Source organism: Phodopus roborovskii, unplaced genomic scaffold (genome assembly GCF_943737965.1).
Source record: "Phodopus roborovskii unplaced genomic scaffold, PHOROB, whole genome shotgun sequence".
Taxonomy (NCBI): domain Eukaryota; kingdom Metazoa; phylum Chordata; class Mammalia; order Rodentia; family Cricetidae; genus Phodopus; species Phodopus roborovskii.
In genome coordinates this window covers 3,269,374-3,295,681 of record NW_026126598.1, presented here as the reverse complement: position 1 = coordinate 3,295,681, position 26,308 = coordinate 3,269,374, and the positions used below count along the sequence as shown (strand labels likewise).

General features: G+C 48.0%; 1 protein-coding gene across 1 annotated transcript in view; it reads right to left on the bottom strand.

Moving 5' to 3' along the window:
- Window positions 1-2,638: 2,638 nt before the first annotated feature.
- Window positions 2,639-26,308, bottom strand: part of Tmem132c (transmembrane protein 132C) — a 281,145-nt gene continuing 257,475 nt past the window's right edge. The window contains exons 5-9 of the mRNA XM_051205006.1: window positions 25,077-25,220; window positions 14,092-14,297; window positions 12,450-12,723; window positions 11,208-11,399; window positions 2,639-3,848 (exon numbers count right to left, since the gene is read on the bottom strand). Of these exons, the coding sequence (XP_051060963.1) occupies window positions 2,667-3,848; window positions 11,208-11,399; window positions 12,450-12,723; window positions 14,092-14,297; window positions 25,077-25,220 (1,998 nt within the window). The 3' untranslated portion in view covers window positions 2,639-2,666. The remainder of the gene's footprint in view (window positions 3,849-11,207; window positions 11,400-12,449; window positions 12,724-14,091; window positions 14,298-25,076; window positions 25,221-26,308) is intronic.

Here is a 26,308-nt window from a genome sequence, read left to right as displayed (position 1 = left end):
ACACACACACACACAATTTATTTAACTTTATTTTCTGTGCATTGGTATGAAGGTGTCAGATACCCTGGAACCAGGCTTACAATTTTTTTAATTGTCATGTGGGTTCTGGGATTTGAACCCAGGTCCTCTGGACAAAAAATCAGTGCTCTTAACCACTGAGCTCTCTCTCTCCAGCCCCCATAGTGGAGTCTTAAGTTTGCATTAAAAAAAGATGTATGGATATGGTGAAAGATCCTAATGATTGAAATAACCAGCAGAAAGGTTGGTTTCTTTCTGTTTTCATGTTTATTGTGTGGTGCACATGTGTATGCTTGTTTGCATGTACGTGAGTGTGCATGAATGTGGAGGTTGATCACCCTCCATTACTTTTTCACCTTATTCATTGAGACAACATCTCCCAATCAGAACTAGAGCTCACAAAACCAATTTGCTTTAGTGAATCCTGTGTCCTTCTGAGGCTAGAATTATAGGTGGGCCACCACACCCACCCAGCATTTCCAAAGGCTCTGGGGATCTGAACTCTGATGCTGGCTTGCACAGCAAGTATTTTAACCACTGAGTCATCTCTCTAGAAAGTCATTAATAACAGTTGCCACTTAGTGGGTCCTTGGGATATGGGTTGTCATGGTTACTACTGATGACCTCATTGGGCTCTAGAATCGCCTAGGGGATAAATCTCTGGGCATGTCTATGAGAGAGTTTCTACACTGGATTAACTGGGGTAGGAAAACCCACCTTGAATGTGGGCAGTGCCATCCCATGGGTTAGGGTCACAGACTGAACAAAAAGGAGATGAGCTGAGTTCTCTCTGCTTCCTGACTGGGTGTGACCAGTTGCCTCAAACTGCCCTGCTGTGACCCTGAGTACAGGCTGGTGACAATGGGTATGTGATAGAAATTGTACTTTGTCAGAATGACTCTGGAACTGGCCAGAAATGAAGCAAGGGACAGGCGGCAAGTGTGTTGTTTCTTCAGCAGGCTTGAACCTGTCAGGATTGGAGGACAGGAAACAGGTGAAACAAGAAAATCCCTTGAGACACTGACTTGTGAAGCCATGGCAAGCGTTTTAATGACAACTGCCACCACAGGTATAAATAAATAGCCTTTTAAATCTATTGTAAATGCTACAAATATATGTGTCAAAGTTTCAGCTGAGGCCATCAGGCTTCCAGGACCTCTTCTTAGCTACTGATTTTAGTAATAGAAAAAATTAAAACAATGGCCATCCCCTAGTGTGTCTATGAGTACTGCTCTGCTGAGGGTCGCAGTACCAGATGTCCTCTCCCTCAGCTAATGGACGGAGAGTGCCAGGCTCTGGACATCCTAGAAGTTCATCTGCTCCCTCATGCTTTTCATGCAAACACTCTGCTTGAGTGGATATGATATTGTGCTGTGTTGCTACACAGCTGTGCAAAGCCACACTTTGATTGACAATCTAACATAGATTTTTTTTTTATCATTTTGAGTTTATGCTGGTTCACCCTGCCCAATCAAATCAGATAACTCTACCCCAAAATGTCTTTTCTGTTTGTTCAATACAGTGTTGGCTGTCTCTTGTGTTAGGCATATCCCATCTACCTGACCTTGAACACTCTGAACTTAGAGATTGGACTAACATCTCTCTACATAGAGGCATCCCTGTGTCCACACTGGTGGAGATTTTGAGTCTCTGACTTCACAGGGAGTGGCTGGGTGTCACAGGCTTCACTCTGTTCTCCTGGCCATATCAGACAACTGTAAACACCATTCCACCCACTGGCCTGAGCCAACTGATAATGATTGTGGGGCTCACTATCCTCACTCTCCTATATTGTTAAAAAACAAAAACAAGCAAACAAACAAGCCAGACAATGGCAACAGAGCAAGGGAGATATAAAAACAGGTTAATGTTACAACAACAACAAAATCAGACTCATTGATTCTGATAAAGAGAGAGAGAAAAAAACCCTATCTAATGACTAGAAATATAATTTATATTTCATTTAGGAAAATATACCACTTGGTTCTCAGAAATAAACATGAAATTAAATCAAATGGAAACCTAGGGCACAAAAGAGAGACACAAAAGTAAGAAGAGATACGGAATCAAATGTAAAATTCGCATTCTTCCTAAGAGGCAACCAGTGTCCAGATGGACATCCTCCTGGGCAGCAGGTTGATGGACATGGGTTGTCCCCAGAAACAGGAAGACTGAATTAAAATGGAGGCGGCCTCTTAGCAAGCCCTATTTTTACACATTGTTTCTTTATTAGAAATATAAACCAACAGTCATTTGTGTCTTTTTTATTTGTCTTTTTGTATTTTTTTTTAACAAATATTTTTGGTAGCTTGTCTGCAGTGTATTTTGATTGATAAAATATAACCCTCTCGCCTCTGAGCAGTTCTGTCATGGATCCATTCTGCCTCCCTGTGGAGGCAGATGTCAAATGTCTGGAACCTATCCATCCTCAACTGCTAAAAAACAAAACAAAACAAAACAAAACAAAAACAAACAAAAACCCCTTTAATATAAAAAAATCTCCTTTCCCAGCTTCTAAACTGCTAGCTGGTATTTTGTGGGGCCCAGTCTTCCTCACTCAGTCCACTGTGAGCTCCCTCCCTCCAGCTACTTTGCTGAGGGAGGGAAGAAAGGAGGACTCTGTCCAAGTTGGAGAGATGGCCAGAACACTACACATTGTCTTGGAATTTGTCCAGGTAGGTTCTGAGTTCCTTGGACGTGCCCACATCTAGGTCTTGGCAAACCCACTTGATGTCATCATCACCACTGAGGATGGAGTTCACTGTGGGGCAGCTGTCCTCAGGGGGGATGGTGAAGGTGGCAAACTTCACCTTCTTCATCTTGGAGGTGGGTGAGTTTGCAGGTTCCTGCCTGAGCTCCCTGCCCTGCCGCCCCCCAGAGCCTGGTGGCCTGTGGACCTGGCTCTGCATGTGCTTTTGGGAACCACCATTGAGAAGCAGGTGGTTGCTCTCTTCACAGACTCCCAGCCCTCGGTCTATGATGGTCGTGTGTTCATCCTGGGGTGGTGACACATCCCCAATGTTCTCCAGGAGCTCTGCCTCATTGCCCAGCCATACCCAGTCGTGAGAGTGGGTCATGGATGCCTGACCTTCCAGAGGCATCTGTTTGTGCCTGTACTTGAAGGCAAAGGTGGCACAGTTGATGAGAAAAACAAGGATGGCCAAGCAGAAGACCCCCAGGAGGGCATACATCCCAATCTCCAGGTCACTCAAGCCATGGGCAGTCTGCATCAGACCATTCTCTTCCAGTGTGCTCCCAGCCTTAGGTAGGTCCACATGGGCTGGGAAATTGGTGAAGTCTATGGGAATGCTGTGTAGCCTGGCCCCATCCAGCCTGCCACTCTTCCCCACTTTGTTATCCAGCAGGGATTTGGCAGTGGTGGTGGCACTCAGCAGGGCCCCTTCCTCACGATCCCCAGGAGAATTGCCATGGTAGCGTTCATCTTGGCCCAGGCGTTCCAGGTCCTGAATCTTCTGCCGACGATCACTGGCATGGTTCTTTATTTCCTCCTCATCTTTATCACCTGTCTGGCTGGAGTCAGTATCATCCCATCCAAACTTGACCCCGACGTGGCCGATGCCTACAGCCAGCACACTCTTGCGTTTGGATTTCTGACAGGCCTCAGCAATGGACATGTCCACTCGGAGCAGTGGGCCCTGGCCTTCTCCTTCAGCCACCACAGTAGGCCACCAAGGTGACAGGGGCTGTGGGATGGACAGGACAGCCTCGTCTAAAGAGGTGGAAGACAAGGAGAAGTCCTTGGTGTCATAGATGTCCAGGGGCGTCACTGAGCCATCACTGAACTGGAGCCACGTGCTGACAATAGCTTCCTGCAGAGACAGAGACCACAAGAACCACTTGGAGGGTGCTTTTTTTCCTAGACCACCACCAAAGTAATAGGAAGGATGACATGGAGTCCTGATCAGGTGCCAGTGTACTGGGGAAGCAAATATGCTTTCTGTCACTGAGATATCCTAACACAGCTCCAGTGTAAGTCATGCAGAAAACACACACAGTCCTGGAACAGCTTTTTGTTATCTGCCAATCACTTATACCTGGGCTCCATTAGCCACATAGGACAACGGGGGCTTGTAGAGGTGGGAAAATGAGGCAGAAAATTCTGTCTGAGTCAAAGACCTGAAACTGTGGACTGGAAATGTGAGCCAGTTGATAACATACTTGTCTGGAGTGCATGAAGTCTTGAGTTTGACTCTCAGCACTGCTTACACTAGGTGGGGGTGGAGTAGGCCTTTCATTTAAGCACCTAGGAAGGAGTTGGAAGCAGGAATATCATCCTGGGGTACATGAGACACTGTCTCAGAAAAGGGAAAGTCCCTCTTCTCTTCTGTGATGGCAAATCTTGATTGTCAACTTGACTACACCTGGAATCAATAGACGTCTTTGCGGCCAGACACTCTTGGGAGGGATTTTCTTAATCAGATTATTGGAAGCAGGAAGACTCATCTTAAACCTGGGCCACACCTCTAGTGGCAGCCCAGATAAAAGGGCACAAAGGAGGGAAGCTTAGCTTTTACCCTGCTTGCCCTCACTCTTGCTGACAAGTTCATCTATCCTGTTGCTGCAGCTGTCATTAAATCCAACTTCAGGTTTCCAACATGGACTGAAGACCAGACACTCTCTGGGAATCATCCAGAACTCCTGAGCCAGACTGGGACTGCAGAGACATTCAAGGTCATGCATTGAACAACTACCAGGTCAACTACCAGGTTCTCTATCTATCCATCATAAGATAGCCATTATTGACCAACCTGACCACAGCCAGTAAGACACTAATAAATTCTCTTTTGATGTAGATCTTCATTCTTTCTGTTCTCTAGAGAACCCTGACTAATTAATATCCCCCCCTATTCTTCCCCAGGGTCTTAAAAGTGTCTTTTGCTTTGTGGGGGAAATAGGAAAGCAAGAATATCTTCCCTTTGTACAACCCTGATGTGCCCAGGCACACTCTTTGCAAGACAGTTGGGTAGACAGCAGTGACATGCCCATGCCACTTGCTGGGCTCGTCTCAGCTGTACTGGAACAGACCAACAAAGCTCAGGCCAACATCATGGGCTAAGTCATCAAGAAGTCCTGTAATCATTCAGGCAAGGCCCAAACAGACAAATACTCTTCCATTGTGGAGAACACGGAAAGGAGTTGAGAGCTCTTGGCCTGGAAGTGTCCTGGCTTCACCTTCATATGCTTGCTATGTTCTTAGTAAGCACGGACATTGCCTCCCGGATAGCCCAGGGACGATACGGGGCAATGGTGGCCACAGGCATGATGGATGATCCAGGGCATTTCCCCTTGAAGCCCTCAAACCTTCAGTACCATGGACAGAGCCTTAAAGTGTGGGTTGCCAGGACAAACCCGGAACTCTTGGGATTCTAACAGGAAGCACAACAGCACACGTGTAGAGGATGCCTCCCTTGCAAAGCAGATGCCACTACAACAAGTTCAAGCAGTGTGTCCCGTGCCTGCCAGGTTAGCAAGAAGTTATCAGAGTCCTGATGTGCTGGAGACCCAGGAATCAGCTAATGCCAAAGCCTCATGGTCAGAGGTACCCAGAACAGCTATGCTCAGCCTTTCCCTAAAGGCTGACTGCAGTGCTCTTCCCTCACCACCAGACCAATCTTGACTGTGGGAGCCTTGCAGGTTGCTCATCTGGCCACACCCATCTTAGACCCTCTTGCTGCAGCAAGAGGAGGCAGCAATAGCCCCTTCACATATGACGAGTTGAAAAATCTATTTCTTCTCTGTCACTGGTGGAAATAAGAAGCCTGTATTCAGTCCTGGGCAGGTGTGGCTCTGCCTGTGTGCCACAGGGAGTGTGCCATAGGGAAGGCAAGCAGAGACACAGACTGGAAACTGGACCCAAGTGAATATCAAACCACATGGGCAGAGCGAGGCGAGGCAACAGCTTCACAAGGCTCCCCTGATGAAAGCAAAACTCCATTTGTGGGTAGGCTGGCAGGTGTCACAAAAGGTGTGTTAAAAATACACACATGGTCTGTGGAAAGACTCCGTGGTTCAAAGCACTAGCTGTGCAAGCCTGGCAATGAGTTCAATCTCAAAAATCCATGTCAAGGTGAAAGGAGAGAGAACAGGCTCCTTAAATATGTCATCTGACTTCCACACATTCACTGTGGTACGTTTGTGTGTGTGCACATCACACACACACACACACACACACACACACACACACTCACCCTACTACTATTACTACTACTAAAAAAAAAAAAAAAACCAAGATGTTCAGGCTAATATTGGAGATGCAGAAACAACAGGAAAAGACTGGATTGAAATAAACCAAGAAAAAAATTGCTAATGAAATAAAATGACAAAGGAGAAATTAAAGCAGAAACCCCACTAGGAGATCAGAGGTGAGCAGGGAAGGACAGAGATGTGTGGAGACCTACACAGAATTTCTAGAAATGGGAAACTGAGCAGGGTGTGTTGGCAGAAGTTTTCAGGCATGGGACTTGGGAGGTGGAGGCAGGAGGATCAAGTGTCCCAGAGGACAGACAGTCTCAGTGATGTAGCAAGTTGGAGATCAGCCTTAGCTACATGAGACCCCCATCTCAAAGAAAAGAATGGGGTTGGGGCAAGTGAGTAGATCACTTGGAATGCTGTATAAGGCAAACAAGACAGGTTTGAGGAAAGAACTGGCTCACCAGCCAATAGAGCCAGCATGTTTTCTCAGGACCAGGAAGAAACAAAAGACAAGAAAGGCAGATAGAGATGGATAAAGGAGAGCAAGAATAGTCAGTGGTCCAGCTACAAGTTCCAGGAGGAAACGGGAACGAGGAAGGCAACATTCTAGAACATCCTAGGTGATGCTGACTGCATTCCAACATGAAGACAAATGGCAGGAACAAAAGGAAGACTTTGGGCACCTGGATCTGGCAGTTCCTGAAGACATGAGTGTCTGCCCACAGGCTGCTCCATTCTGCTAGGTCAATTGTGGCTGAATCTCTGCTGTTTGGAGCAGAAAGCCCAGAGCAAGGGGGACTGCACTCACTGCTGCTACCCCCCACTCCTAACTAATTTTAAAGCATGAGGGCCATTTTATTGGAATTTGAGAGAAAAACAGCAAGTTGTAAACCTTGGCAGCTGCTTGGAAAAGGGAGAGAGACAAAGGGGAGAAATCAACCCTTATCTTTTTGGGTTAGCATCAGCAATAGAAGTCTGCAAGCAGCTATAAGTAGGGTGTGGGCTTTCAGGAAAAATAAAAGAGAAAGCTCAGAGTATGAGGGCTGGTCATGCTTAGGGCTTTGTCTAAAGATGAGGACAAAAAGGGTAAAGGGGGAATAGTTATACTTTTGAGTTAAGAGTCTGCACTGACTTGAAATCTCATAGTGGTGTGGAACAATTACCCTGCCACTCAGCAGCTCTTAGCTAAGCTTTCCACAGTCAACTTTGCATCCATCTTATTCATCTTTGCTCAAAGGCATCCTCTAGCTTTAGAACCTGAGTTCTTGCACAAAGCCCGAAAGGCCAAGGAATTAACACCCACGAGGGGTAGTCTTGGCTGAACAATGGACTGAACCCAGCTCCTCCTTCCTTTGAGCGCAGTACATTCCTGACCTTTTCTAGCCAGCATGGACTCTCCAGCAGCCTTGGTGGGTGAACTTGTCTTCATCAGTGGCCGAGAGGGTGGCATAGCTATAGGACCTGTCTTGTCTTCCTTTCACACTGTCTGCTTTGCCTGCTGAGGGGCCTTCATTGTCCATATAAACAAGGAGTCCTTGCTTCAGCCTCAGCTTGTGGGAAAACTGAAAGGGACAGAATGTGGCCCTATGCCTTTGGCTTCTACACTTGGAGCTCCATCTGTGTTACCCAATAAACCCCAGTCTCACACTTACACCACCCACCAGAATCCTGGGTAACACCTTTATTCTTTTTTCTTCCACCCAAGATTAAAAATAAGCAAGGATAATATTCTTCTGGATTTTCAGAAAGGAAGCTATAAAGGACACAGAAGCCTCTGCCTTTACTGTCTTAGGACTGAGATATAATGCTGTTCATTGTGGCTGGCTTTTCACCTTGAATTAATTTTCCTTCCCACACCTGGATGGAGAAGTGAGTTACTATAAGCCAAGCCCTGCTCGAAGGACAGACAGATTGAAACCTGAGGCTGGTCAGAGGCATTTCTATCAGCTCTGACTTGTGATTGAGATCCGGTCCTTCAAGCGTCTCATTATCGCAAGGCTGGAAACTTCATTGGGGGAATCCAGTGCATATCTCCCAAGATGACAAATGCCAAGTGACTTCAAATAACACATGGCCACCAGTGATTTAGACCCTGCTTCTTTAGAGAGTCATGCCTGCAAATTGAAGATGCTCTATCTACGAGTCTCCTGCATCTGGGCTGGGCATCCAATTACTGCTGGTTGATGAAGACAGATGGGTTATGTTGGATGTGGATGGTGGCTTTAGCCTATACCCCAGAGGCTACAGTCCTTGTCCTTTCTAATCCATGGCCTGTTCTTAGCAAAGAGCTCCCGGCTTTTGACTTTTTCCTCTGTTCCTCTGATCCTCATCTTTTCTCTTGTATGTATGAAGGTCAGAGGTCGATAGTTGCTCTCCACCTTAGATTTTGATACAGGGTATCACTAACCCTGAAGCTTGCTAATTCAGCTGGCCAGCAAGTCCAGGATCCTATTATCTCCACCCACAGCTGGGATGACAAGCATGTATCACTGTGCCTGGCTTTTTATGTGGGTTCTAGGGATCTGAACTCAGGTGCTCATGCTTGCAGGGGAGTGTTCTGCTGACCAAGCCACCTTGACATCTTTTACTCTCTCCTTTACAAATCAGAGCATACCACATCAATTCCTGCCTTCAGGGAGAAGGGCAGAGGAGCCATCACTGTGGACCAAATATGGCTGGAATATACTCCTACTCTCTCTAGTTGATGTTTGGGACTAAAGTGAGGCAGCAACTGTCTATCTATTGTGCTGGGCAGGGTGGTTTTTTGTTTGTTTTTTGAGACAAGGTTTCTCTGTGTAGCCCTGACTGTCCTGGAACTCACAGAGATCTGCCTGCCTCTGCCTCCTGAATGATAGAATTAAAGGCATGTGCCACCACCCCTTGGCTCAGGATGGCTTTTCAAAGACAGCTTGGTGGAGTTTCCAGAAGCTGGGCATGGGTGAGGGATGCCCTTCTCATCTGTGTCCACTGGTGCAGTTGCCTATGGGACATCCCCTGGGCTGCCTAAACAGGGGATGGTAAATTTACAGCCTCCTTAAGGTCCCTGACTCATGCTGCTGGTGGTAGAAGAGGGTGTCAGAGCCTGGGGCAGAATATGTTGTGGGTGAGAGAGGTAGAGAAGCGGGGGAGAAAAAACTGATGGCCACAAGAACCTGAGAGAGGCACCCCGACACTGTAACCACTGACCAAGAGATGGGGACTTTAGTTATCCACAGCAAGGACCTTGGTCCCGATCAGAACACCCCTGGCAGTAGATCCTTTCCTGGATAAGAAGTCAGCACTGTGACACCTTGAGTGCAGGCCCAGCTGAGCTTCCGTAGAACTGGGACAGTGTTGCAATAGGTTATTAAGCAGTCACATTTGTTACACAGCAGTAGCTAGCTGATACACCCATGGATGCTGAGTACTATCCCAGGGGCCCACAGCAGGGATGATGTGGCCATGTGGATATCATATGCCCATGTCACCTGTTGGTACCACTAACTGCCATATAGACAGTAGAATAGGCAACCTGTGTCTGCCAGTAATGAAATTCTGCAGGGCATCTGCAATTTTCTGGATTTTCGCTAGAAGTACCAAACCTCCCTGGCTTTGCTCTGCCTGCACCCGATGGTCACTGTGTTCTGTCTCAGTAGTATGTCTACTCCGAAGGACACTGTTTTTTCCTATTGTGCTATGTGAAGGAATGTAGCCCCTAATGCTGCCTTTTCAGGTCTAGAGCCTGTTACCTATCCCCTCTGTGGCAGGACACAGTCCTAGCATATCCTGTCCACGCTGGGCTTTAACTGGAGCTTCACTGCAGCCCGCCAACTTCACCTGTGGGTGGCTGTGTGTCACCTGAGGGAGCCAGCTTTGAAGCCAAGTGCCTGAGCCAACATGGGGCCTGCCCTGGTGCTGTCCTGAGGTACCCACAGCTTCTGCTCTTAACAGTGATGGATAGTGACTGTCACTCCTGGAGGGAACCGTGACAGAGACATTCTTCATAGCACATGATAGTTGACATTAGTTTAATTCTTAAACATGAGCTGAAGTGGTTCCCTCTAAGGACTGAGATCCTGTGGCTACCCAGGTTGGGTCCTTCCAGAGCTCTGCCTCCTCAATCATCTTCAGTGTGGAAGGGACTCCATGTTCCCTCCTCCCTTTCCACCAGCTCCCTGCCCCCACTTACTTGAAATGGGAGTTGCTACGAGCCTACCATGCTCTGCAAAGCATTGCCCCCATGGCAAGGTATCCCATAACCCCTTTCCATAAGGTCAAAAGCAAGCATAGGAGTGGAGCGCACATTAATAGCAATTCCAGCAATGTAGTGAGTGCATGATGGAAGCGGCAGAAGAGGCAGAGATCAACAGGCCTGTGAGGATGGCGTTAGTGAGCAGAGCGGGGTTGAAACTACTGCGATGAAAGGAGCTAAGGCAGTGTTCAGGGGTGAGCGAGCCCAGGGGAACGCAACTCAGACCAGTGGAACTGCAAGGGTAGAATCCCAGAAGGGCTTTGCAGTTTGGGGGCACATGAAGCACACCAGAGTTTCGGAGAGCTAGGGGCAGTGAACCAGGGACGGAGCAGCAGGACTGCACCTGCTGGGGTGTAGGGGCCCTGGAAGAAATGTGGATCATTAGAGAGAGTTGACCCAGCCTGCCTAGTGCTTCCTCAGCCCAGGAGAGGGCATTGGGGTGTGAGGGTGCTGTGGGGGGGGCTGAGCAGGATGGGAGTGGGGTGAAGGGTGGATGTGGGTGAGGGGTGGGGGTGGGGGATGCTGTGGGAGCGGGGTGAGGGGGGAAGTGGGGAGAGGGGTGGGAGTAGGCTGGGGGTAGGAGTGTGAGGATGCTGCAGGACAGACATACCTCTCCCTGTGTCACAGCGTCTTAAGTGTGAGCTGAGTACTTGTGCACAGTTACGGGGATGTAATTGTGAACCTGGACACATCTCCTTCCCCTCCCTGTTGAACCAGCCCCATGGCCTCCCTGCCCCACCCCTACCTGTTTTGGGGCACGCAGCAACTCCTCAGCTGTGACCACAGCTGTGGTGGCCTTGTTGTTCTCTGAGATGGGGTGCAAGGTGACAGACAGCCCAGCCACCACCTGGACAGTCAAGTCTGTCACAGACACTTTGTCATCCAGCACGGTTACTGTCTTCTCTGCCAAGATGGAGTCCGACAGTGGGGACAACACCTGTGGAAACAGCAGGGACATAGAAGAGCCATCATGCCCATTTCCAGGCATAGGAACCCCACCTGGACTTCCTATTCTACCCTAGACAAGCTAGAGTATTGAACACAAGGAGGCATGGGCCTTAGTCACTGGTCTGGTAGTGGCGCCACACCAAGCTTTTGTGAGCAGCCAATGCAGCCCTTTCCTGAAACATTAGTTCTGTTGGTAAATGCAAATAAACCCACTCTATTTTAAGAAGGGAAGGCCCCTTCCATTTAGGTAATGGACCATTTGTACAGTGCACAGCCTAGTTAAGTGTACTCTGTAACCCTGCTGGCTGGATGCATAAAGAGTTGCACACAGACTGCCTTGGTGCAGCATGAATCAAATTCTAAGGCGTCTGTGGGTCAACTGGGGGTAACAGAACTGTATCAGTGCCCGCTCCTTCTTTCCATCACCATGCCGGATCTCAGTTGAAAACCACCCTGTCTCATCCTACAAGCCAAGAAGGGTTGGGCCAGAGATGGGTAGGTGAAGTGATGGAACATTTACCATGGTATTAGCATCCTCCATGACATTCTAGAAGGGTGGTGAAAGTCGGGTGGAACTTGAGGAGTGGAGGAAAGCTACACCTGTCTGTTATCTGTCCTGGAACCAGCCATCCAATACATTCTTATGATTGATGTGATATAGAGTTTATTGAATGCACAAGATAACAGTGTCTAGAAGAAAGATGGATAAGCCCAGGCTTCCCCTCGGATTTGCATCAGCAGTACATACATGGCAAAGGCAAATCTCATGCAAGGGTATAGAAGCCAGTGTGGAGAACTGTGTTGGAGGTGGGACTGGCAGGATCATGGGTGCAGCTCTTGAGGTGGGCTCCCATGGGTGAAGGGAAACTTGGAAATGGAAGGGCTGGTCCAAGTCCAACTCCTGTTCCCATGTCACCCTCTGGAGCAATTGTGGAGACAATGAAGTGGTCAGTGACCTGCCTCATCCCCAGGGAACCCCTAGTCCCAGGAAGAATGGTACAGGCCAAGGACACAGAGCCCCTGAGCCCCTGCTTCCTACCTGGATGGTGGTCATCCCGACTTCCCGCCCAACCAGGACCCTGCTGTCCTGCAGGGTGGCTATGTGCGGGGACTCCAGCTTCATGAAGTCAGCCACCAGGTGGGTGATGTCAAACTGCCAGTCTGGACTGAGGAGGTGGCTCAGCTGGCCCCAGGGCCCAGCACCCTCTGACACAAACTGGGTGAGGACGCGCACCGTGGCATGCTGGAACTGCAGGGTACAACCCCTGCCTTTCTGCTCTTCCTCTTCCTCCTCTTCGCTGTCCCGAGTGGGCCTGTGTGGGGGGAAAGATGCTCTCAGACATGGAGAGAAGCACGGAGCACCACAGACCGAAGGTGTGTGCCTCAAGCTTAGAAGACAGTGCTCAGAATAAGGGTCTCAGCCTCCCTACCCAGGGAGCCCGGGATCCATTTCTGGGCAGTGCACAGGTTTGAGTGCATTGCCTGGTAAATGAAGGACAGCTGGCATTTCCTAAGCTCACATGGCCCCTTAAGCAGCCACTAGCCAATTCGTTTTTATTTTTCAAGCATGTGTGTGTATACATGTTTGCCTGTATGTGTGTGCATGGGCACCTGTATGCATGTGAAGCCAAATGACAACCTAAAGTGTTATCCTCAGACACATTTTCTGCTTTTTTAAAGGCAGGGTCTCTTACAGGTCCAGAACTCACTCATAAATTAGGCTAGGCTGGTTAGGCATCAAAGCCCCTCCTGTCTCCCCATCCCCGCCCCCACTGAATTACAAGTTTGTGCCACCATGTCCAGCATGTTTTTGTTTTGAGATGGGGTTTCTCTGTATAACAGTCCTGGCTATCTGTCCTAAACCTCACTTTGGAGACAGGCTGGCCTCGAACTCACTGAGATCCATCTGCCTCTGCCTCCCAAGTGCTGGGAGCCACTACCACCCCACCTGGCCCCAGCATTTTTTTTTTTATTGTAAGTTCTATGGATGGATCTCAGGTTCTTCTGTTTGCACAGCAAGCACTTTCTGGAATCATCTCTCTAGGACACTGGTTCTTGAAGTATGCTAACTTGTCCTTGAAAATGGGGATCCTAGGGGGCTGTCTGAGAACCACCTGATAGTCTGTGATAGAGAAGCACTAATGGGAAACTGAGCTTCAGCATCAGCCCTCACATCATGCGCTCATTCAGGGAAAATTGTCCTGCCTGTGACGACCCAGGGTCACACAGGAGAACTGACTGTGGCTTTCTGCCATGGGAGGCCCCTGCTCCAGTGTGAACATCATCACACTGTCACATGAGATACTGTCACCATGGAGAATGAAGGTCAAGTTTTCATTTAACTTGGAAAAACTGAAGCCACCATCCCTGCCTGCTGGGGGCTGAGGGGCTGGATGAGATGGCAGTCTACTGTTGTAAAGGAGCCATTTTTATGCAATGGATACAGGCTTTCATGTATATGAGTACAACTTGGGTTCAAGACCTGCCCCTCAGCAATGTGTGAGCATAGCCAATGGACGTGGAGCTGTGGCCACCAAAGAGTATGCTGTCAGGGTTAGAGAGATCTGGGCTGTAGGAACACCAGCTTCTACATCCTGGGTCCTGCCTGGGTCCCTTCAGTGGGATCTGTGAATCAAGTCGGCGCTGTTGGGATTGGTGGCAACTTCCCACCCCTGGCTCACCTCTTGCTGGCCACAATAGGGACCCGCCAGCCTTTAACCTGGCTGAGTTCTGTGTCAGAGACCTCGATCTGCAGGGGGAGCCGTGGCACCCACACAGTGACATGCAGGGGTGCGCTCAGGTGCTGGTAGGTGAAGTTTACCACAGAGTCCACCTTGCCCTTCATCTCTTTGCCATTGACAAAGACATAGTCACAGTGGTCTGACACCTGTGAAAACAGAGAGGGAGGATGGAGGTCATATGGCCGTGCTGACAACCCTCAGTTTATTAGCATGTGTATGTAGTGTGTGTATATATATATGTATATATATATATATATGCGCATGTGTGTATGTGTGTGTATGTGCATGCGCACACACACGTGCCTGTAGGTACACACAGCATGTGAGCACATGCACACAAAAGCCGAAAGTCGATGTTGGGCATCTCCAGTATCACTTTCTGTCTTCTCTTGAACCAGAGCTCATTGACTCAGCTAGGCCACCTGGCCATCAAGCCTCTGCGTCCTCTTGTGTCTACCTCTTCAGTGCTGGGATTACAGGCGTGTGCCACCATGCCCGGTTTTTGTCCGGGTGTGGGAAATCTAAACTCGGGTCCTCATTCTTTCTTGGTGAGCATTTTATAGACTGAGTCATCTGTGCTCCGCCTCTGGTTTGTTCTACTTTATTGCGAAGTGTACTCGCTTCTAGTGAAGAGTCCGAGACAAGGATTCAGTGCCACTGGCTTAATGGGAAACTGAACCTATGAAGAAGCAGACCCGGGCACTCAAAGGAAGAGCGGAATCAGTGGAAAAATTCACCTGCTGCTACTGGGGGCCTCATGAAAGCACCCAGAATTACCCATCTTCTGGGCAAGAGGCATGGCATTTTCCAATTCCCAGTGCCCAGGCTGAGGGTGCCTTTGTTGGGAAAGAAAGAAGAGAACAAATTGAGGTAAGGACTTTTAAGCTTTAGGTGAACTTGAATCTGCAGAGAACTGTATCTGAGGCAGAAACCTGGATGCGCACAGGACCTGCTTTGGCCACAAGGAGCATGATGCAGGCTGATGTCTGCTCAGAAGGTAAACAACTCCACTCCCCCATGGCCCAGCCTCCGAGAATGCCAAGGGCTCTGGCACCTTTACTGCCTCCATGCTTTCTCACAGTCCAAGCACCCTCCCCTACTCCCACAGCCCCATTGGTCATCTATGTTTCTCAGGCTTTTGTCTAGGGATACATTGAGCATGTCAAGAGTCCCTGGGATTCTGCTCCACCCAGACAGAGCCTCTGAGATCTTTACAGTTGTGCTATTACCCTTCTCATCAGAGTGGCGGGATATCATGTGTGATTTCTTGCTTTTGCCTGGGCATCTTTCCCTCCCTTCCCCCTGGGCTCCTGTCTCTGTCCTTCCTCTTTGCCTTTCCTCCCCTTTCCTTCCATTTCTGCTTTTAGAATCCTTGTCCTCAAGAAGGGAATGGTCCAAAGAAGAAAAGAACCAGGCAGATGAAACAAAGATAGCAACTTGGCCTTTGTGTTCCAAAGGCAATGATGCATTCATGCACATTCTACAGTCACACTCCATTTCATACCTATAATGAAGCCCAGTGAAGTGAGTAGGCAGCAGACACACCTATCCTCGAAGGCAGGGATGATGAGTGCCAAGGTCAGTGGCTATGTGCATGTGACTGATAATGGACATCTCTGGGAGCTCTAAGAAGAAGATTAGACCAGCCATCCCCAGGTAATAGTTAAATTCCATGGCAATCAGACCAGGGTTCTGTCTGTGCCATTCTAATGAACTGAAAATAGAAACCAAGTTGAGTTATAGAGAAGCAACTTGACTGTCTTTCATAGCCAAGCTTATGGGATATGATTTAAATTGGCTCTCTGTATCACCACTGAAACTGCTATTTCTTGATGGAAAATGTGCTCATTTTCCATTACTTGGCCCTTAATGGCAGATGCTCCAGAGATGGAGGCTCAGCAAAGTTGGCAATGATTAGGGGGTTGGATGAACATCTGGACAGAGGGGTGGATGAATATATGATTGGTAGGTAGGTGGATGAATGAAAAGATGGATGGGTGAGTGGATGGATGGGTGGGTGGGTGGGAGAGTGGATGGAAGGATGGATAGGTGTGTGGGTAGGTTGATGACAAATGGGAAGATGGATGAATAAGTGGAGGGACAGATGGAAGGAAGGACAGATTGGAAGATGGATGGATGGACAGATGACTACCTGCTTAGATAGATAGGTGGATTGACAGATGGGTGCACGGACTGGAAGATGGATGGATATTTGACTAGGTAGATGGATAGGAGGATAAATGGCTATGTGGACAGATGGATGGAAGGATAGATGGATGGGTAGGATATGCAGGTGGATTTATGGGTAAACAGAGGAGTGAATATATGTATGTAAGGACTAACAGCCTGGTTGGACAAGTGACTTGAAGGGTAGAGGTAGAAATGTATATGGATGGATAGATGAAAGGGTGAGGATATAGAGAAAGAATATGATGATAGATAAATGGACAGAAAGATAAAAATAACTGGACAGGGGGATGGGAGGGTGAACTAGATAGATAGGTGGATGGTTGGAAGAAGAAACATCTTCCCCTTTATGGGTACACCTGCTTCAAGACAGTCAAAACAATTGAGGAGAGAGAGTGAGACCCTAAAATGAGGTGGAAGCAACTGTGGCATATACATAAGAATTTAATCTGGAAATTTCCAGCAAATTCTTAATCTTTCTAGGTCCACTGGCTCCAATGAGAATCTACTTAGAGATGATTTGTACTGGCAAGATCCACATGTGTGCAGTTTGCCAACCATTTCCAAGCTAATGATGTCACCCACGTGGCACCACACTGCACTCTAACTGCCATGTGTATATCTGTCTCCTACTAGACAGTGTCCTCTGGAAAGAGCAGAGTCCCATCTGGGTATCTGGACCTGACCAAATAACACTCTGTGCTCAGCAATAGCTGTTGTGACTAGTCCCCCTGCTCTTTCTGTAGAAGGACCATGTATGGCTACTCTGGGTCCCACTTTTATCTCTTCTGTTTGCAGGGCAGATGGTGAGGGCTGGGCAGAGAGAATTCTCTCCATCTGCTGGGGACTGGTATGGAGCAGTTGGGAGGGGCCACAGGAAAGGGTCTTTTCACTCACCGGTCAAGAGTGGTTTAAAACAGTTTCCACACTGTGTGAGGACGGGAAGCAATTTCAGCCATTGTCCCAGACTTATCATTAGCATGGAAACACTGTCCCGGATCGAGGAACATATTAGCATAATAGCCAAGCATACAGTCTATCACTAATCACATCCTTAATCAATGTTGTAATTTACAGACCATTGACTTTCCTCATTTATTACCTTTCTGCGCTTGGGTGGGTGGGAACCTTGCCTCTCCAGAATATATAAATGATTAGGAGGAACATCAAAGGTACAGAGGTGCTACACGCGATAGAGTCATCGTCCCTACTGTTCCTGATGGTGTCACCTATGTCTTGGGAAGTCTCCAGGCGAATTAATCATGTCCTAAGTGGCTGGCAGTGGGGATAAAGGTACCACACAAAATGAACAGGTTCTCTTACGAAAAGAGACTGATTCCTGCAGGAATGTTTCCAGCCCATTGGCTGGATTTCTCGGAATCTTTTCATCTCTGTCAGTGGGCTGCACACGTGGACTGAATACTTGGTGGGCAGTCTGGCCAGCATTAGGCACCTATTCATGAAGACCTGGAGGGAAAGATTAGGTTGTGGGGTACATAGCCGATTGTTTTATTTTGATGTCCTGCAGGAGTTGGCATTTTCTGATGATAGTACCTACCTCCCTGGGAGTCAGTTTCCATGGAGAAAGCATAGGTCCCCACTGCCAACCACTGATGTCTAGGGAACTCTCATCTAGCCACTAGGGACTTGAAGGGTTTTGTGGACACAGAGCCTGTGGAATTTATCACAGCCTCCAACTTTCAAGGACTGTGGTGGGACCACTCTCGCATATCTCAGAGTCTTGTGTGATGCTAGCCAGGGATCATTCTGAGAATCAACTCCTCCGAATGTCACAGCTATGCATCTTCTATCCCTATTATGTCTGTCATTGTTCTAAATACTAATTACAAAGCTTTAAATGCCATCTCCAATAACAGCCTATCTTTGAATATCCAACTGTTTTCTTCCATGTCTCTGCTGGAGGCAGGTTCGCAAACCTTAGCCCTGTTCAGCCTCCTTGCCAAAATAAGATTACATAATGCACATTTCCAATGCAGCAAATTCAATAATCAGACTCCTGGCCTAATTCCTTTCTATTTTGGTGACTGCCACTGTCTATGAGTAGAATTCAGACATAGGGAAATCAAAATTGCCTTCTGGATATCCCCGAATTCATGAGCCAGCTCTGTACATATAGAATGCCAATGACTCCCATGCAACCAGATCTCATTTCCCACTTGCAATATGCCCTCCCACCACTGCCGCAGAAACCTCATGGGAGCTTGGCACAACGACAGCATCCTATTTTGCCGATGAGAACCCCGAGGCCTGCTGAGGAAGGCAGCTTGCCCACAGCAGAGAGGACAAATTCCATTTATAGCTACAAGTTCAGAGCTCACCCAGACTGCTCCAACCCTGCACGTTAACAGACGCTAACAGGAGACTGTGGCTTTGACCCAGCTGGCCTTCCTGCGACATGGCCCTCTGGGTCATTTCCATTGTTGAGGTGGCAGGGAAAGGCTTAGAGAGGAGCCGCTGACTGGCATGTGTGGTGTGGACTTCAGCCAGGCCGGCAGCATGCCGGAACCCTTCCTAAGGCTGTTCTGGCCCTTGTCCATTTGGTCCACCCCAGGCCAGTCTGCTTGGACAGGCTGTGCCTTTCTGAGCTCAGGCAAGGGACAGATGGTCAGGAAAATATAGTGTGAGCCGAAGGAAGTGGGCGAGGATACGGGCAGGGTTGAAGGAGACCAGTGGGAGGAGATGATGTCTGCCAGAGCTGCAGTGTGGTGGGAGGTGAGTTTTAAAGCATGCTCAGAATTCACTTTATCCCTGAACATAATTATGGCTGATGGACATGGGGTCTTTGTGGATGCCGAAGGAAGAGACCACTGTGGCTTAAACATGACCTAGATCTTCACTTTGTACCCCAGGACAACCATTAAGGTTTTGAGTCCTAGACACCTTCTAAACTCTGTAAAAGCCCTTAACTGATGGACATACTCATTGCCCTGTTTCCATTGCCATCAATACTTTTAAATTCTCTTTGTCCCAGCTTCTGTCCTTCTGGAAATTATGGTGATCATGGATTAGGGGGAACACTGAAGCTGGCAGATACTGTGGAAGAGGTCAGGGCTGCATGTCAATACTCTGCAAGGCTCAGTGACACCTCAAGCCAAAGGATGGGTGCACCCTAAATGTCATCTGTACTGACACTGAGAAAATGAGTTTGAATAGGGTACCTATGTTTTTCAGTCAAGCACTTTACTAACCTATCTATCTCTACTGCCCCCATGCCTATTTTAACTTTGGAGGCATGTCTATGTCACATGGGTCTTGGGAGTTCTGTGGATGAGACAGGGATGCAGACACTCTGTATTCCTGCTGTTATTCACTCAGAAGGTAAGTGACAGAGCAAAGGTATAGGCAGGGTCTCTCTGTCTAACTCCAGCCTCCACACTAACATATCACACTGGACACTTTCTGGACATAAGCAACACCCCAAAGGACACTGGTGTCTGCCCAACACTGGCCATATGCCTTAACCTCAGCCCTGCTGATTAATACTGACAGATGTGTCTTTTAGGAAGTTTAGGAACATTATCTGTACCCATAGATGTCAGTGGTCCCAACCCTATGTATCACAGCCTATCTCAGCTATTGCCCGGTTTTCTCTGGGGGGAAAGCTGCCATGTGGCAGAGCCACAGATTCAGGGCCACCAAGCAGTAGTGATGCTTCATCCCTGAAGATCTATTAGAACTCAGGAGGGGAGGAACAACACCTCCAAGGCACAGAGGAAACAATGGGGGCCGGTGAGATGGCTCAGGGGGAAAGGTGCTTGCCACAGAAGCCTGGCTGACTGAGTTTAATCCCTGGAACCCACATTAAGGTGGATAGGAGACTGATCCCTTAAGTTGTTTATTGACCTCCACACACACACACATCATAGCATGTCAAAATAATAATTAAGAAACAATGGTGGTTCCATAAAGAGCAGAAGAGGCTGCTGATGTGGCTTAGTCACAATTGAACCTACATGGTAGGAATTCTAGAGTTGGGTGAATCCAACAGAGAAGCAGCTTCTTACACTTTCAAGTGAGGACTCCAGGTCCAGCAAGGGTAGTGGCTGGGCATCAACCCTGGTCACCCGCTGGTGCAGGGTACAGGGCCTCCAGATTCTGGGAACTGCTTTGCACTCTGACCTCCCCTCCCCTCATGGGACTAGATGGCCATTTTGCCTTTTTTGAATTCTTCTTTGTTTTGGTTTCAAGATAGCGTTTCACTCTGCAGCCCAGGCCAGACTAGAATTTGCGGCGATTCTCCTAACACATTTTCCTAAAAGCTGGGACTACAGGCATGAGCCACCACTTGGCTTTTGAGGACAAAGAGCCTGGGCTACAAGGAGCATACATGGGGTCATGGTTTTAATGTGTCCCCTACAGGCTCATATGTCTGAACACTTGGTCCCCAGATGGTGGCACTGTTGTAGAAGGTTGTAGAGCCTTTAGGAGGTGGAGTGTGGCTGTAGGAAATGGGACACTGAGAGCTGGCCTTGAAAGTATTGGCCACACCTACGCTCACCTATATTCCCTGAAACCATGAGCCAAACAAACTTTTGCCCCCAGACATCAGGGACACAGTGACAAGAAACACAACTAAAACCAGTTTAGTCAGGAAGTGTGTTTTCCTCTGTGGGAGGGAGTTTGCCTCCTTCCTGCTAGGCGGGTTTTGACCCCTGAAGCTAACACAAATCTGTGAGTTCAGAAACTTTGGGTTGTTACTAAAAAGTTTTGCTCTCCTGAGGCCCTGTAGCCTGTGAAATAGTAATAAGTTCAGGAAAGTTTGGTGTCAACAGGAACCCCAGGACAAACCAAGGCTGTCACCCAAGGGAATTGTTCCTGTGTCCAGGACCTGAGCAAAGATCTGGTTTCACAAGGGTCAACCTACCCTCTCATCACCTGTACCCCGAATGTACAGCTTGGTCTCTGTTATGCCTGGAGGTCATGGAAAATATTTCCATGTTGGAAATCCCGCAAATTCCTCGATTAAATACCCAATTATCAGTGCATCGCTGCTGGTGCCTAGCAATCTGTGGCCACAGGAACACCCAGAAAAGACATGCTAGGCTATGGACTAAGGTGACACCCTTAGGGAGCCCATCACAAGCATCCTGGAGCAGGTACATACAGCCCTGTGCAAGCTGGTGCTTAGTTACATATGCCCCTTTTAATAGGCTCAATTGTCCCTTCCCAGGAGGTCACCTTGTTCAAAGTCACCCCAGTACTGTTTAGCACAATGCCTAGACAGCCCATTTCTGCATCCATTGCTGTTGGTCTCCTCCGTCAGTGGCCAGGCTCTGTGAGGGCAGGCCCACAACTGTTTTATTTACTGTTATCTGGGTGTCTCAGGACAGGAATCAATCTTCCCTGAATGAATTAGTTTGTGATTTATGAAGACACCAACTGTACACTGTCAATGCTCATATGATTCAAGGATCAAATAGAACAACTGCAGGCACATGATCCACGCCATGTCACTGGCTGTGAGATGGCTTTATTTCAAATGTAGGAGACTAGATACTTCCTGATGCCACTGAGACATTGACAATGCAGATGCGGCATCCATGTTGTTTCCCAACTCTTGTTCTGTGTGTCTGTTGGTTAGCTGCTCATTGCCCTTGTCCAGTGCTCTGACTCTTCATCTCCCGAAGGTGCATCAAGGTAGATATGAACTGTAGGCAATTGTATGTGAGTCCATGAGAGCCCAAATAAATGGAAATCAAACGTTTATTGGGGAACTCTCATGAATAACATGAAGGTAGAGAGCCTCTTCTGCCCTGGAGTCAATGGAAGCTGTGATTGGATCTCTGACCACCACACAAGATGGCGAGAGAGACCCTTCTTCTTATGAGAGATCACATCCAAACACAGAAACCATGCCCTAAGGCCAGTTCCCCCAAACTATTGGCAGGATGAATTCCCACAACAGTGAACATGTGAGGTCCTTGCTGTCTGATGCTGAGGCGCCCATGAAGCTACACAGGGGGCAGAGTGGACAGATCCCTCACTCTTGGGAGACTTTTACCAGGCCTGCTGGCTTGCTTTCACTCCCCAACACCTTCAGGGAGGGGGCGGGTGGGGGCGGGAATTCACAGTGCACAGTGCCAGGAAATCAGTGGAGGAAGCTGCAAGAAACTGCTGTTACTAAAAAACAAACTATGGCTGAAAAGCCCTTGTGTATGTTGAGTGTATTTACACATATTTATGTATAAGTGTGTGCATGTCATGTATATGTGGAAGAAGCCACAAAAGGAACCTGGGACACGGTCAAACAGATTATCTGGGGCCCAGAGGAATTGGCTTGAGAGTGTGTATATACTATATGTGCATGTGTATATGTCTGTGATTAGATTATGTGTGTATGTGTATATGCCTGTTATAGATTATTTCTGTGTGCATAGATTATGTGTGAATGTACTGTGTGTGAGTGCATGAATTATGTGTATGCATGTCTGTCTGTCAATAGACTGTGTGTTGTGTCTGTGAATGGATTATGTGTTTGCATGTATGTCTATGAATTGACTATATGTGTGTATGAGTGTCCATGTATGTCTGTGAATTGATTGTGTGTGTGTGTGTGTGTGTGTGTGTGTGTGTGTGTGTAGTGCATGAGAGTACAAAGGAGACTAAAAGGGGAGGAAGAGATCTAAAGGGAGGGGAACAAGAGAAGGTAATCAAAACTGTGTGGCAGGAAGGCAGAAAGGAGTCCTACTTAGAGTGACAAAGAGAACCGCTATGGGGTGGTGGATAAGAACAGGAATAAAGATACATGAATGCCACCATACATATGAAAATACATAATATATGTGGGAAACATATAAGGAAGCCCATTACCTTTTATGCTAATTAAAATAATTCTAAAGAATTAAAAGTAATTCTAAAGAGTTCATGGGGGATGGAGAGATGGCTCAGCTGTTACGGGACCTGGTTTCTCTTATAGAGGACCAGAGTTTGGTTCCCAGCATTCACATGGAGGCTTGCAACCATCCATAACTGCAGGTTCAGGGGGGTCAGCACCCTCTTTGAGCCTCTTTGAACACATACATACACAAGTAAACGTAGTTAAAAACAAAATATCATATTAAAAAGTCCATGGGTAAAAAATACTATGGATGGCTTGATTCCATTCTTAGAAATGTGTGGCTATTTGTTTAGAAGAAACACGTTAGACATGAGAACAGCCACACTCCCCACAGGGCTAAGTTGACAGATTGGACAGATTGAGTGACCCAGACACGAGGCAACAGGGTGTGGTAGCCACTGGCTGATTGGCAGGTAGCTGATAAGAGAACACTGCCTTGAGTGCTTGGATGGGGGAACACAGATCTATGTGTCATATATGCTGGGCTCTCCCAAGATGCCAGAGAACTTCCAGACTTGTGGTCAGTTATTGACCATTACACAAGGCCAGAGTTCTGCAGAGCCAGGGTTCCTCCCCCAAGACACCATTAACCTCACACTCACATGTCTTGGACCCTATCTGTGCCCATTTATGAGATGACATTCAAGATGTGGGTTTAGGAAACTGCTGGAATGGTGGCTGCTTTATACCTGACCCAGGAACCCCATTTTGTCATATAAAGTCATGACACTTTTCCAGGTCACACTTGGGTGAAAACATCTAGACCCAAACTTTTGTATATGCTACAGAATGGGCATTGGTTACTTGGGTACCTCCCACTTTCCCCCACAGTATACCAAGTGGCACACAGGAGCTCTGCAGGGTTGGTGACCTCAGACTAGCGCCCGAGTCCCAGAGATGAGGCTAGGAGATGAACCTAAGCCCTGGAAAAGAGCACAAGTCCTGCGGATATGAGCCCAGGACCCAGAGGGAAGAGCTAAGCTCTGCAGATGGGGCTGACTGCAGGAACTCACTCCTACACTAAGGTTGCCCCCTCCACACCTCTCCCAGCTCTTGCTGATTGGACACTCTGCTCTGCTGTGTCAACAGCCAGGGGATGCCCACCTCTCGATTCATTCCAGGAGGCAATTTTCATTTGGAACACACTTATTTCCCCAAAGATACTGATTGCATTCCTGGAAATATCAGCGACGGGCTCCACGTCACTGCCCCTTATGTGAAGTTAAAGGTTGCTCTCTGTGTAACCATGGTGGCATTTATTTCTGGATTTGCTTCCCACCTGGCTTTCATAGGCCGAGAGGCATTCTCTGCCTCCAGAAAATTGAGCGGATGTGGGATGGTCCTCGCAAGAAGTTGCTGCCCATCCAACTGAGATTGGGTGTTGTTCCATTAACATCTCTTATGCCTCACCCACTACCAGCCCAGCTCAGTAGCAACCTCTGTTCTCTGCTTCTCTAATCAGCTCAGAGAAAATTTGAGAGGTCTCCTGCACTGTGTGGGGGAATCATGATTATTTTGAAATTCTTAAGTAACAGTGGTGTGAGTTGATGCATGGGTTCTTAGCCTGTCAGAGGACCTTAATAGTTTTTAAGAAACGGTGTTCCTTATGATAAATAGATTTAAGTTTAATTTGATAATTATATCAATGTGGGAATGGGGAAAGGAAGAAAAGAGAGAGAGAAAGGAATGAAAGAAGGAAGAAGGAAGAAAAGAGGGAGGGAGCAGGAAGAAAGGATAGAAGGGGTGAGTGGGAAAAATACAATTACATGGATGAAGAGGTGAGGAAATGCCACTGCAAGTGGCATTTGAATATCTCACCTCAGTACAAACTCTCCCAGTGTCTGAAAGGCTGGAGCAGAGCTCCACCAGGCCCACATACCTTGATGACATCCTCATCCATGGCCTTGCACTCCACCAGCTCTGAGATGTCCCTCACTGTGCTGTTCTCCTCCACCGACACCACCCTGACAGGCATGGCCACTGTCTTCCCAGTGAGGATGGCTGTGTTCAGGAGTTCAGTGTCCTGCCGAAGAACCAGACACACCAGATCACCAGACAGTCTCCATTCTGCTGGTACCAGGTGATGATGATTAAAGATGCTCCTGAGCTAAGAGTGGGGCTGCTCTTATTAGACACACAGTGGCACTGTCTTTAGGAACTACATCAGAACAGAGTCTTAAGAGTGCTTGACTTTTGGCTTACATATGGTCATCTTCCTTGCTTCCAACAACAATAAAGGATATGCATTCTCTTTAGTATTGCAGAGACCCAGCAGCATTGCTCAGCATCTGGCTGGCAAGCAACAGAAGCCAACTTTGAGTACTTTGGGAAGAGGGGTACCAAGCTGGGTTGACTAATGCCTGTCTCCACCTGCAAAAGATTCCCAGAGCCTGTGAGCATGTCGTCATGCTCCGTGTGATGGCTAATCTTGTTTGTCAGCTTGACAACCTGGGAAGAGGAAACCTCAAGTGAAGAAGTGCCTCCCCCAAATCTACCTGTGGGGTGTTTTCTTGATTGATGATTGATGTGCGAGGGACCAGCCCACTGTGTTTGGTACCACAATGGGCACTGGGGAAAGCAGGCTGAGCAGGTTAGGAAGAACAAGCCAGTAAACAGCACTCCTCCATGGTCTCTGATTCAGCTCCTTCTTTGAGTTCCTGCCCTGACTGTTGTCAGTGATGGAGTGTGCCCTGAGAGTTATCAGCTGAGAGTTATAACTTATTACCTCTCCCGATTGCTTTGGGCATGGTATTTATCCCAGCAAGAGAAAGCAAGGTAGAATGCCTGGTAGGAGGGACTTGGCAGGCAGGATGAAGTTCAGGTGGCCCCAGTGGAATCCTAAAGTTCATGAAGAAGTTCATGTGGGTTCAGAGGAAGAGCTCAGGCTGTGTTGATGGAGGAGAGGCCAGCACGGGAGTGACCAGCCCCAGTGGTCCTAAAGACAGGAAAGGCAAGGGGAGTTTTTCCCTAGGGACACTTTCTAGGAGGGGCATGGCCCTGTTACAAGTTGGCTTTCATCTCACATTGCAAACCTCTGCCCTCCAGAAGGAAGATGGGGTGAGTCCTTCCTCATGTCTTAGAATGTGGAGTAGCTGGGGCTACAAGTGGCAC